The sequence below is a fragment of the Halichoerus grypus genome, chromosome 14 (genome assembly GCF_964656455.1).
Source record: "Halichoerus grypus chromosome 14, mHalGry1.hap1.1, whole genome shotgun sequence".
Lineage (NCBI taxonomy): Eukaryota > Metazoa > Chordata > Mammalia > Carnivora > Phocidae > Halichoerus > Halichoerus grypus.
The window spans coordinates 42,608,056-42,622,208 of NC_135725.1; the positions used below are offsets into that span (position 1 = coordinate 42,608,056).

General features: G+C 38.9%; 1 protein-coding gene across 1 annotated transcript in view; it reads left to right on the forward strand.

The window, feature by feature from the left end:
* Nucleotides 1-13,945, forward strand: part of CCDC171 (coiled-coil domain containing 171) — a 312,847-nt gene extending 298,902 nt beyond the window's left edge. Inside the window, exon 26 of the mRNA XM_078061217.1 lies at nt 11,539-13,945. Coding sequence (XP_077917343.1) covers nt 11,539-11,751 — 213 coding nt within the window. The 3' untranslated portion in view covers nt 11,752-13,945. The remainder of the gene's footprint in view (nt 1-11,538) is intronic.
* Nucleotides 13,946-14,153: the final 208 nt, after the last annotated feature.

Here is a 14,153-nt window from a genome sequence, read left to right on the forward strand (position 1 = left end):
AATCTATCATATGGAATTGATAATGTAGGGAATGGATTCCTGAAATGTAATGTGTAGGTATATTATTTTGGAATTTTGTGGTTGCTGTATTATTCTCACAGTTCTATAGGGTGTTCTCCCTAGAGATACGGGTTTGGTTTGAGACTGCTGGAAATGGCCCGCTTCTATCAGAAATAACATTCCTGCCTATCATGTAAAGGAAATGTCATTGCCAGCTAAGTGATTTGCTTTGGAACATACTCCCCCGTGCTTGCTGTGATTTGAAGGCATTCCACAGATGTGAACCCCAGATCACGTGATTTGTCTTACATCTGAAGTGCCTCTCTCTCACTGGGAGATAGAGGGGCCATGTTCTTTTAACGGAAGACAACCAGCCACTCCAGAAAGGCCCAGCCGTAGCACCAGCCGAAGGGAGTAAAGACTGTTTGCAGCATTCTGTGAAGAACTGCTAGACATTTTAGCTGTGATGTAGTAGAACGAGGGAACATAAAACAGCAGTGGAAGGGGGGGCATGTGAAAAAATGAGTTTCAAATTTCAAAATGTGGGTTTATTGCTAATTTTGTTGAGGTATGTGATTGACAGATACAAGGTCAGTAAGATTTAGGAAAGTCATCTCTTTCAAACAACTTTAAATTTTAGACGATTCTTCCCTTTTCCTCTTTACCTGAGTGCATGGTCATAATTCCACCCGGGGAAAAAACATACTGCTAAAAGGTCTAAATTTATAGCTTTCAGATTATTACTAAATTTTTGACATTGAATCAAAAAGGTATAGAAGTTTAAGAGGAAATTCTTGAGTAATGAAAAAGTGGTCAGAACACTTCTGCCTAATGGTTCCCAGATAGAGTGTGACATGTGTACATTCTGACCACAGAAGTTGTAATTTGGCAGCTGGAAGTGCTGTTTGGAATAAAATGAAGGCACACAAGTTGTAAGTAGCCACTCTACATAAGGAGTTGCTTTTGTGCGGAGTAGAGAGACAAGTCACTCCATATAATTATTTGTGTTTGCTCAATGTGAGATTGTGGCTGTGGGTTAGATACAGTGGAAGGTGAAATAGGAAAGTGGTCGCAGCTAAATTAAGACCTTTTCAAAACTTACAAAACAGTTGGTTAAAGACCTACCCTCTGAGGCCTTTAACCAATTACGTTTTCATTCTGACTGCACATTTCAGAGTCATAACTGTACTAAAATATGGATTTCAGTATATGTAAAATTAGTCTTTTTTAGTAAAAGGTTTTGGTTATAAAAGTAAGGCATGCTTATTGTAGATAATTTGGAAAATACAGAAGTTCCCAAAAAAATGCCAACAATTCCAATAACTCAAAACAAGTTATCATATGTGATTCTGTGAACCCCCTTTTCACATATATGGTCTAACTCAGGGGCTGGCAAAGTTTAAAGCCTGTGGACAAACCCACCTGTCACCTGGTTCTGTGTAGGCTCCAAGCTAGGAATGGTTTTTACATTTTAAATGGTTGAAAAGAAAGAAAAAGAAGAATATTTCATGATGTGAAAATTATGTGAAATCCAAATTTCAGCGCTCATGAATAAAGTTTTATTGGAACACGGGCTGCTAATTCATTTGCATATCTTCTATGGCTGCGTTTGGGTGACAATGGCAGGATTTAGTAGTTGCAACAGAGAACATATGGCCTGCAAAACATGAATTATTATTTGACCCTTTACAGAAAAAGTTTTCTGACCCCTGGTTCAACCTAAGCATCTGTCCATGTTATCTGTAAGTTCATAACCGTAAATTTTATAGCTGTATAGTATTCCGTCAAGTGGCTGTAGCTTACTTAAAGATACTTTAGTAAGTAAGATGAAAACGTTGTTGAGTATGGGGTTATTTCCAATTTTTGTCTGTTAGTACTGATATAAGGAACATAGTCATAAATGGAATTGTCAGATCCAATGGTATTACCCATTTAAGGCAGCTGCCAAATTATAGTCCAAGTGGTTCTATCAACTTATACAATCACTACCAATTTATAAATGCCTGTTTCATAATGCCTTCACTAACATTTAGTATCATAATTTTTTAAAGTTCAGTTTTGATTGGCAACAAATAAATACCTTTTTACTTTCCATTTTTTTTTTTTTTTAAAGATTTTATTTATTTATTTGAGAGAGAGAGAATGAGAGAGAGAGCATGAGAGGGGGGAGGGTCAGAGGGAGAAGCAGACACCCTGCCGAGCAGGGAGCCCGATGCGGGACTCGATCCAGGGACTCCAGGATCATGACCTGAGCTGAAGGCAGTCGCTTAACCAACTGAGCCACCCAGGCGCCCTTTACTTTCCATTTTTGATGACTCTTGGAGGTTACCATTTTTTCCCATTTATTTTTTAATCAGCTATAGTTTTACTTTTGCAAACTGCCAGTTTCATAACCTTTGCTCATGGTTCAAAGAGTTTTTTTTTTTTTTTTTAAGATTTTATTGAGAGAGAGCAAGTGAGAGAGAGAGAGCACGAGTGAGGGAGAGGGCAGAGGCAGAGGGAGAAGCAGACTCCCCGCTGAGCAGGGAGCCCGATGCAGGGCTCGATTCCAGGACCCCAGGATCATGACTCGAGTCAAAGGCAGACGCTTAACCCACTGAGCCACCCAGGTGCCCCGGTTCAAATAGTTTTAAAGATAAAAACCATGGAAAGAAAATTTTGAACTTTCAAAGCTTTTTTCCCCCCCTTATCCACATTCCAAAGATAATGAACACTTCCTTGTGATTCCTTTTTTAGAAAGAAAAATAGGTGTACATATGCCTGTGTGTGTCTTCTATTTATTTTTAAAATACAAGTGGGTTCTCTCTATCCACACACACATAATTTCAAACCTTCTTTTTTCACTTAGACATATTTATATATTATATGTTTACATATTCACCTTAATTTTTTTTGATGGTTGTATTCTCTGGTTGTGTCGTACTTCACTTGAATAGCACTCGGTTGGATGGATCCTTTAGTTTTACTTAAAAACTGTTTTTCTGTAAAAAACCAAAAATGCTCAATGAACACATCTATCTGCTTACCTTGGTGAACTTTTGTGAGTGTGGCCAGAGAAGAAATGCCTAGCGGTGGAATTGCTGGATCAATGGTCAGGTGCATTTAAAATTCTGTCTTCCAGATAGGTTGCACCAAGCTTGCATCCCTGCCTATGTGGTCTGAGCTTGTCTCTCAGCAGTGGGTATCATCAGACATCTAAATTTTTGCCTATCTTAGTGGTGAAATGTCGTCCTCATTGGCATGTTTTGTGTTGCGTCTCTCTCTGTTTTTTAAGATTTTATTTATTGATTTATTTATTTGAGAGAGAGCGAGAGCGCACATGCGCCAGGGCCCGCAGCGGCCGGGAAAGGGGCAGAGAGAGAGAAGAGAACCTCGAGCGGACTCCACTCTGAGCATGGAGCCCGACCTGGGGCTCGATCCCGGGACCCTGAGATCATGACCTGAGCTGAAATCGAGAGTCAGACGCTTAACCGACTGAGCCACCCAGGCGCCCCTTGTGTTGCATTTTTTAAATTATGAATGAGGTTTAACACTTTTTCATGTTTATTGGTTATTGTATTCCTCCCTTTCCAACCAAAAGGCCAATTTATATCTGAGGCAAAGGCTGCTGGTGGTTTCCTGAGATCTGTTTTCTCTCTGTTTCTTAGTAATAAAACTTCTGAATATTACCTGGGTCACTCGGGGGGCGGGGGGGAGTTACATTTCTGATATCCCTGAAGTTTAATTAGACGTGTAACCCAAGTTCTGACCGATGGGATGTAAGCAAAAGTGTTGTGATTTTAGAAAGTGTCTTTAAATGTAAATGGTGCCTCCTTCTCGTCTTTGTCCTCCTTTCTTCTGCCTAGAATGCAGACATAGGGCTGGAACTGAAGCAATTGTTTTGGGCCCTGAGGTGGAAGTCACATACTGAGGCTACAGAGCCCAAGATAGAGGCAGTTTGGGTTTCTTTTTTGGTTTTGTTTTTTTGTTTGGATTCCTGATAACTTCAAACAGTCATATCAGAGAGAAATAAACTATCTTATTTAAGCCACTGACATTTTGAGTTTTCTGTTACAGCTAAACCCAATCTTAATACTAGACTATCCTTAGCCCGCTTTCTAATTAGGTTCTCTTTTTCTTCAGTTGCATGAGTCTCTTGTCAATTAAGAAAATCACTCTAGGGGCGCCTGGGTGGCTCAGTCAGGTGAGCGTCTGCCTTCGGCTCAGGTCATGATCCCGGGGTCCTGGGATCGAGCCCTGTGTTGGGCTCCCTGCTCAGCAGGCAGTCTGCTTCTCCCTCTCCTTCTGCTGCTCCCCCTACTTGCGCTCTCTCTCTGTCAAATAAATAAATAAATAAATAAATAAATAAATACAATCTTTAGAAAAAAAATCACTCTTATGGCCATCATGTGTGTTGCACTATGTTTATCAGTTATCGTTTCAGTTTTTCAATGGCATTTTTTCTAAGTAGTATGCCCAAGTTTTTATTTATTCAATTTTTGTACCTTTGTATGTACTTGGGTGTATGGATATATTTACATTTCAAATTCCCTCTGAATTTTTTGCAACTACATTTTTCTAAGACACAGAGGAAAAAATGGCCACCTTTGCATTTTCTGACCATTTCTGGCATTCTTATCATCAGGTGTATCAGAATTACCAGGGCGGGAGCAGCCTGGGAGCACAGGGTCGGGAAAGAAAGTAGGAAAAGAAAGAACAAAAGCTATCCGGGAAAATCCTTCAACTCTTTTTCCAACCTCAGTCATGTCAGGAAATCTAAACATCCAAGAGAAGAAAATAGGAATTGTTATCTTGTCAGGCATAAGACATCTTTAAAGTAATTTAAAATTAAAGTTTAGATGCTCGAGTGTAATTTAAAACTTCAGCGCTCAATTTTATCTCTGAAAATAACAACATATAAGCTCCTTTGGTGAAAGGCTAGAACTTTTATTTTATGTAAATGCTATAAAATCTATTTATTTACTCCAGTACCATGGATATTGAAATGTGGGACTACAATAAAATATGTTATCAAAAATATAAACATTTATTTTTAGCCTCTAGTACAATCTATGTACTTTTATTTCCCAGCTTCACAGAGATTTGTTGAGCCATTGCTATGTTTATGAAACAGTTCTGGTTATAAAATAAGCCTGAGGCTGTCTTCTTTGGGCAGCATGATAAGGTAGTGGTCAAGCATTAGGGGAGAAGAATCAGAAGGATCAAGAGTCACATCTTTTTCTACCACGTTCCAAGCTGTGCAACATGGAGCAATTTATTCTACTCTCTCAGCCCCAGTCTTTCAACTGCAAAATGAGGGTAACAGTAGTACTTTCTCATTGAGTTGTTGTGAGAATCGAGATAATGTCTATAAAGCTAAACCTAGCACAGGGCCTGACATTTATGCCCAATACATGTTAGCTATAATTATAAATTTGGAATTTGTTATCATCTGAGAAGAGTAGAAGGAGAGGGGAAGAAGGAGAGCTCCTGAATGCTCTTGCCTTTTATGTCTATTATTTCATTTAATCCTTATAACAACCCTAGGAGGGGTTATTCTTCCTATGTCCCAGAGGATGCAGATGGACACAGGCTCAGTAATTTGTCAGAGGTCACACGGTTAATACATGGCAGGATCAAGTGTTGAGCCCAAGGTCTCTCCAGCTTCAGAGCCCTCGTCCGTTCCACTGTACTGTGCTGCTTGGAATTGGGGCGAAATCTGTATGTACGTGAAATGACCAAATAGCAATAGGGACCAGCCTGAGTGGCTTGTTCATCAGAAATCTTATTTAGCCCCAGATACTCTGCTAAGTGCTAGGAAGGCGAAGTCCCGAATCCATTGCACCAGGTGCTCAGAGTTTTATAGGGGAGTTATCAGTGAATACAAATAAGTAAAAATAGAAAAATAGACGCTCATGAGGGGATGTAAAAATGTGACTGGGTGTCACAGCTCACTGTAGTTAGGGAAGGGCGGGGTGGGGATCCCGAAAAGCCTCACAAAGAGGGAAACGTTGAGCAGAGTCTGAAAGGTGGGAGGAGCACTCACCCCACGAAGGACAGAAGGATACTCTGGGCAGCAGACAGGTAGGGAGCGGGCGTGAAGCACAGGGGCATTGTGTGTAGGGGATGCATAAATTCCATGTGATTGGATTGCGGAGTACAAGGGAGGAAATGGTAGATGAGGCTGGACAGGGAAGCAAAGAGCTGCACAGCCCCATGGCCAAGGATGTGCTTAGAGAGAGGCACAAAGAATCAAGGCTGTAGGCCAGTTACTCTGCCACATTAACCAAGTGGTCAGGGCTGATTCTGAACCAGATAGATAGACTTTAGAGCTCTCACTCTTGAACCAATGTTGAATGTCTACGTGAGGACAAAATTGTTATAACGTGAATCAAGTATGTTATTAATATCTTCTATCTCTCTTTTCTATTTGCCTCTATCTCTACAGTTGCCCTTCCTTCTTAATCTCTAGGTTTAAGGCCTCTTAGGTTGTTCTGTATCTAGAGACTCCTTTACTCCAATTACTCACATATCCCTGCATGTCTTGATGTCAGTGAGCTAAAGAGCCAAACTGGTCTGCACTAAGATTTCATGACTTACAAGGAAAAGAATGCATAAAATATTCCTACAGGTTTGGCATTGGTAACCCAAAGTTAGGATTGGTAACTACAAGGAATAAATATTTAATGATGTGATAGCAGGTGTATGTATATATTTATATATACACACATATGTATGTGTATGTATATATATAATGTATGGATGTGAATGCACATAGCAAGTGCATATAATGTACACACACACAAGTATTTATCAAGTACATGTTATATGTATATATATCAGGTATATGATGGGCCATTCCACAAGAGAAAACTATATATGTGATTATTGCCAACTTTGTGCAGACCACAGTGTCCTATGACGCCAACATGGCAGGCTGGAAGATAGACAGGTAGAATTTGGTTAACTAACTCGAAGTCTTTGGAAGGAGGAAGACTCTGTGATATTGAGTCTGGAGACTCTAGTGATAAGAACACATTAGCAGATAAAGTAGCAATGGTGAGAGAGCCTCACTGGAAGGCCCTCTGGTGAGTACTTTGATTCCTTCGTCAGTTTATGTGTCGCTGCACACCCTACTTAAAACCAGGGCAATAATTTACAGAGCTTAAAACATCATCATGGAGGTCAAAGTCATAAAACAGGTACTACAGAATTTAATTGAATGCACCCACATCATCTAAACTGTGGCTAATCTTGTTATTTATGCGACTTAAAAAAAAAAAAGATTTTATTTGTTTGTCAGAGAGAGAGAGAGAGAGCACAAGTAGGGGGAATGGCAGAGGGAGAGGGAGAAGCAGGTTCCCCACTGAGCAGGGAACCTGATGCGGGACTTGATCCCAGGACCCTGGGATCATGACCTGAGCCGAAGGCAGACGCTTAACCGACTCAGCCACCCAGGTGTCCCTCTATGCAACTTTTTAAAAAAAACCATGTGCAATGTGCATTCCTCCTCTCTATGTCCCCTCAAAATCTGAAGTACTGTATTTGGGTTAACATCATCCACAAAAGTTGGGCGTTAACATTATGTCATACACCGTCATGCATGGAATTATGTGAATCTATAGAACTTCAGAGCTGTAAAGGGTGTAGCTCCTTATTTTATAGGCAAGGGACGTGATACGTGGATGGACTAATTCCCATGGCGGAAATGGCCCAGCTAGACTGGAACAGAAGTGGGAGGGAAAACCGTAGTCGTTGGCTCTCCATTCCAGGACTCCCACTATGTGCCTGGCAGAACCGCCATGTAGTAGCATCCGGCTTACTAAATCACATCACCACACACTTTTCAGAATACGAGATTCCAGAAGACTTAACTCGATAATATATGCCACGTGGGAGACAGATAGTTTGGTGTCATCTGTTCAGAAGCCTTGATCTGCAAAATGGCTTTCATTTATAGACAACCTCCTGAGTGATTATCATATTATTAGACTAATGCTTTATTTACTTTTTTTGTTGGGAAAACACTCTTAGAAAACTAAGGTATTAAGGCCTTGAAAAATAGCTATTAGACATGTCCAATTACTGTATTTCATAAAAATTTTAAAATGCAGAAATGTAGTGAACACATTCTGTATTGTGAATATATATTTAGCTGATGGACTGTAACAGTTCAGATAGAATCATTTACAGCTTATTGAGTAAATAAAAGTGCTTCCATAAAGATTCACATGACACCTAGCTTTTATTTCAGGTAACTAATCTCTTTTTGAAAAATTGCTTAAATTTAGATTTAAATGAGAGAGTACCAGAACACCTCAGCAGTTTAAAAAGTAATTCAAATGACCATGGGCTTTACGGATTTAAAATATAAGATCAGGCGGTGAATATTAACTTTTAATGGTCTCTGATAAAAAAGTTATTTAACTGTCTTTTACTTTCTGTGTTATATTAAAAGTGTTATGATATATTTCTGGACACTATTTGTAACAAGAGAAAAGAGTTCATATTTACTTTTTCTTTTCATGGTGAAAGGTTTTTTGTTTTTTTTTTAAACATATAACGTATTATTTGTTTCAGGGGTGCAGGTCTGTGATTCATCAGTCTTATATAATACCCAGTGCCCATTACAACACACACGCTCCCCAATGTCCATCACCCCATCCCCCAGCTCACCTCCCCTCCTTGTTTTTGTTTTACATCACATTCTCAAATCAAGATTTCATCAGAATTTTTGCTGGCTTGTTTACAAGCTATTAAGTGACTTAAAATCAGATTTTTTCCCCCATTTCATGAAAAAAAAAAATTCTTTCTAGCAGTGTATGGAGTATAGCAAATTATCCTACTAGCAAAAAAGAAGAAAAATGTGTTTTCATTTACACAAAAGTAAATCTGTTTACTTGGTGGAGGGCATATCTTTTGGGGGTGCAAATCTTAAAAAGAAACCCTCTTTTTTTTAAAAGTTGTTTTCCATGGTTAGGACATAAAAGGTCAGAAGGTAGCATGCAAAAAGTGAGAGTCTGATTTGAAATACTAGGGAAATACCCAACATCCCATTTCAAGATGATTTAGTTAAAAAAAAAAATGTTATATTAGATGAAAAGATGCTTTCGGTCAACCTGGTGGAAAATAGACGTATTAAAAAGTTAAGGTGAGAAAGGGCAAAAGAGGACCCCCCTTGTAGAGTGCCAAGATCCATCGACTATTAAGGAGAAACGAGCAGTTAGAGGCCTTCCCTAAAGGATGGTCTCCCTAATATGTAATGCGCTAGGTTGATGGGATCACGAGAACAAAAAAGGAAACTTCAAGAACAGAATATAGATTGGAGCAAATCATGTACACCTTTAATATCGCCAACAGGGGTGAGTGGTCAGTGTGGCACGGTTCTGTTGCTCTAGTCGAAGGCTTCAGAACAAAATACCCTCAGAGACTCCTTGACCTTCCTTGGTCCGCTTTTGCACACTCTTCTCTTCGTGTATAGTTTTCTTAGACCAGAACTTGAGATATAAAGATGTGACAACAAATTTTGAAGCCTCACCTGACAGTTTTCTTTTATCATAATAAAGAATACTGTGGCTATCCCTAAATTTTACTAAGAAAATCAGGCCCCACCATCTCCTGCCTTCCCGGGACTCCCTTTGGCCTCAGGTCTGACAGAAGGAGAAGTTAGGAGATGGCGCTAGGGTCTTGATAACAGCAAAATCAATCAGGTCATGGTGCTGCCCATTCGGACATGCAGAAAAAAAATTAGAAAAGGTGATTCTAGGAGCCGTAAAAGGGCAGGAATCTGCAACTCCAGCCTCGGATGGAATGAGATGCCTCTCTCTGTTCAGGGTCCAATATTCCAGGTTTGCAAAGGAAACCTTATCAGCGTTGCTAATCAGGGTCAACGCCTGATCTCAGGATGTCTTTTCCTTCCATCGGGGTAAGCTAAACCCTCTCCTTCGTAAAGTCATTCAAGTGGTCATTTTAGGTGTTTTATTTTTTTAAACTTCCAGCATAAAAAGGGATGATTTCCGTCAGCTGTAGGCTTGTAGTGGAGTATCAAGAAATCAAAAGAACAGAGATCAAAGGAAATTGCTGAACTAGGTGTTAGATGCAGCCATTGATTTTTCTCTAGTTGTAGTTAAAAAAAATCCACAAAAATGGTAACATATACAACAGTTGCATTGCTGATACTTTCCTAAAACTACTGATGGCTTCCCTCTTGTTTTCACATGTCGGAGTGGTTTTGTAGAATGTGACATAATAAAGCAGGTTCTTAAAGTTCATGCGATTTTATTGCCAAAACTGTAAGAGAATATACCAAAAAGAGGTTGTTGTTTTTTTTTTAAAAAACTCTGCAATGTAAAGTGTGGTTTTTAATGGAGACACTTATGACAAGACTTATTATCTCAAGAACATTTATTTGTTGGGAATCTGGAAAATTCTGACATACAATTGATCAATAGTTACTATCAATAAATGTCATAAAATAATAGTACCTATCTGCTTTACTGATAAGACTTCATTCATGTTAAATGTTAACTACTGATTATCAGCGTTACTGAAGGCTTCATCAAAATATTAATTCTGTTTTCAAGTACATCGTGGATGTGTGGATTTCCTTGATTCCACTTCTAGTAGTTTCTGGATACCAGTAATGTTTTAAAATATGTGGCAAATAGTTTTTCATGTTGCAATCCCATGTTTTTTGTTTTTGTTTTTGTTTTTTGTTTTTTTTAAAGATTTTATTTATTTATTTGAGAGAGAGAATGAGATAGAGAGAGAGAGCATGAGAGGGGGAGGGTCAGAGGGAGAAGCAGACTCCCCGTTGAGCAGGGAGCCTGATGCGGGACTTGATCCTGGGACTCCAGGATCATGACCTGAGCCGAAGGCAGTCGCTTAACCAACTGAGCCACCCAGGCGCCCCCAATCCCATGTTTTGATACGCGATTTCCAAATACTTTCAATAGAACAGTTTTTATTGAAATAGAGCAGTGGCATTATTATCAAAGGAAAAGGCAAAAAAGTTCATTTCCCTGGCATTTTATATCTCATTGTGCTATCTCCTAGAGGTCACTAGAATTTACTTATTTTTCTTTGTGCTGTATTTGTCAATTAAATGAGTCCAGCTGATAGATCTTAAAAACATAAATACCCACAGTTCATGTTCTCAGCAGTCGGATCTTCCATGTTATATAGCACATATTATAGAGCATAATGAAATAAACACTCTTAGCATTGGCTTCTGGAGATTGCCTGTGGCAGGAGATTGCCTGATTGCCCTGACTCTTTGATGCAATAACTTTATAAAAGTTTTATACAATGTTTCAGTGTTTGGACAAACTCCGGAAAAGTTCATGACATCGGACACTTTAGAAGGGATTCAATCACGCTTGGAAAATAATTTACTATTTATATATTATCATACTGATAATGGCAAAATTAAAAATGGCGTTTCCACCCCATCTTGTATCACGATGACTATTAGCCCCCACTTCCCTGTGTCTGGTTTCCGATTCTGTTTCAGAGTTTTCAACTCTATGTTTATTTGTTTTTTCCTTCTTCATATTGTAGGTAGGATCACGAGACCATTCAAATCTCTCCATTCCTTCAAGAGCTGCTCTTCCCGCGGAAGCAGTTGGTGTGGGGGATTTCTTGCCATTGCAAGCTGAACTGGACACAACTTACACTTTCTTGAAGGAGACATTGATAAATCCGCTGATGTCATCTCACTCCTCTCCAGAGACTATGTCTGCTAATGCCAAACGACCAACCCAGATTGGATAATGACTTTACGAAATAAAAAAAAAAAAAGGCAGGAAGAGTTAACAGTACAATTAAAATTGTTTTGAAGGGGGATTTTCTTATCAGTTGAATTTTGTTTCAGCACAAACGGCAGTGGGTTTTTAAAAATCGTGTGGCATGTTGACGTGTGTGGGTACCTATGTCTCCCTGAATAATGAAATAACCAACTTTTTTTCCTTCTAAGTTTTATTTATGATCACAGTTGCTCATTTTTATGTAACATATTTTTAAATGTTAAAGAATGACACATTTTGGGTAATTTCCTTCAGACTTAAAAAAATCAATAAGCCATTTTAGTCTCTATCTATCAAAGTTGTTTCATACTTGTCTATTTTAAAGCAGGACCGCAATACTTTAATAGGATTGAAAGAGCTATTTGAAATGTATGCCAATGATTCCTGTCATTTCATGGCAGCCCTGCCATGGTTCACTGAGCCCCCTCTTCTCTCTTGTCAGCTCGGCTGAAGACAAGCATTTAGTTGCAAACTTTAAGCAGGTTGTGCAAAACAGAAATGATGTGACTGCTTCCCCTCCTGCACAATAATGTCACTCCTGGTCAATGTGAGAAGGTCAGGTTGCTCCTTGTAAAGCTACATGATACCACTTGCCCATTTGAACAAGTTAAGTTAACTGCTGAATCTGGTCCCTGCAGGCATTGAAAACTCATCCTTTTATCAAGTCTGCATTTGATGAGAAAGTGGAGCGATTGTGCCGGCAGGATTTCTGTGGTATGGTTGGGCACTTCATAAGGACGGTGCCCACACGAGGAGAGCAGGTGGTATGAAATAGTATGAGCTGAAAAACTTCAAGGTAACGGCTGTTTTGACCTTCAAAAGAGACTCCTTTTTTGTTTTGGTTGTTGGTAGGACCCAAGAGTGACGCCCATCTTTGATGCTGACAGAATTTAAAACAAGGCCATTGCCCTGCATTTTCTGCCTTGTAGCACACAAAAGTAAAATTGTATGTCAGGCCGAGATGTCGGGGAGCTGACAAGATGCCCCAGTGACATTTCAGCTAGAAAGAGCAAGTGTCTTGCAACCAAGTGGTCAAATATCAAATAATAGGTCAAGCAGGAAGGAGCTGAGTTCTAACCACAAAGAGGTTTCTGGTAACTTACTTGACAAGCTTTTGGGCGCTTTGTGGCTTGACAAAGTGATGTTCTGTTGGGTATCGCTAGACAGACTGTTCTTTATCGCCTTCAGAAGATCAGACATTGACATTGATTAAACTCTTTAACCCTTAAAGGTTAAATCCTTGCAGTTTGCATCATGGTAAGTGAAGAACAAAGAAATATCTGTAATATGTATTTGTTTTTGTATTAATCGTTTAACTGCCCCAGTGCTATTAACTTCTGATGTGAACTGTACTTTCTGGCAGAGTTTTGATACAAAATCCATATTTTATATTATTTTTCACGATGGAGTTTTTCATTATGGATACATTTAGAAAATAAAATAGAAATTCCCTATGTATTATGGAATCTATCTTGTCTTGTTTTGACAGTGACATTTGATCCAACTATGACCCAACTTCTGAGAATTCTTTCTATTGGCCTTGGTAAATAAAATTTGTATACTAACTATTGATGTTATTAGCCAAATTAGCCAAGGGATTTATGCCATCAGAGGGGAAATTATTACTGTCCTACCATGTAACACAATCCTGTTTCTTACAGTACTGAGCCAGCGTAATTAGCTTTAGATAAATATTTAGAAAGCTGTTTATGTGAAGTAAAATTACATCTTTAACCAAATTTCTCTTAGTTCTTTCCCTGGAATTATTTTTATTAACCATGCCGGGTTTTGAATGTTATAGAACATGCCCTGTGTAACATAACACGTGTGTGAAATTCCACTCGCAAATTTACTGTAACACAGAAGATGTTATTGATTGTTTTTGTATGGACCATAGAAGAATTTCTGCGCATTTCGAAACACTTCCTTCTGTCCTTCCATACAGTGATTAAGACATTGTATAGAAATTGATACACAGCTTTGTAGTTCATGTGATGTGACATCCCTTCCAATTCCCACACTATAGTAAAGCAGTGTTACCCTGTATCACTTACACGTCTTTGTGTGTGTAGGTTCGTGTTGAATCTGTTTCCAGAGTTTACTAATTTAAGAGGAATGAGCACCTCTGTAAACTTAGCCTTGGGCAGTTCTGGGTTTTTCTTGCCTTCATTTTACCATCTGTTAATGGGATAACACCAAAAATAAATGTGTATGTCTCTCCATATATGTGGGTATCTGATTTTACAGATACATTTTATACTGTAAATTCTGAACCACAAATTCAAAAAGATTATTAAATCAAATCCAATCATGTCACTTTTATAACCAACTAGATGCTAAAGGCCAAAGAAACCGAAGGATGAGCCTCCT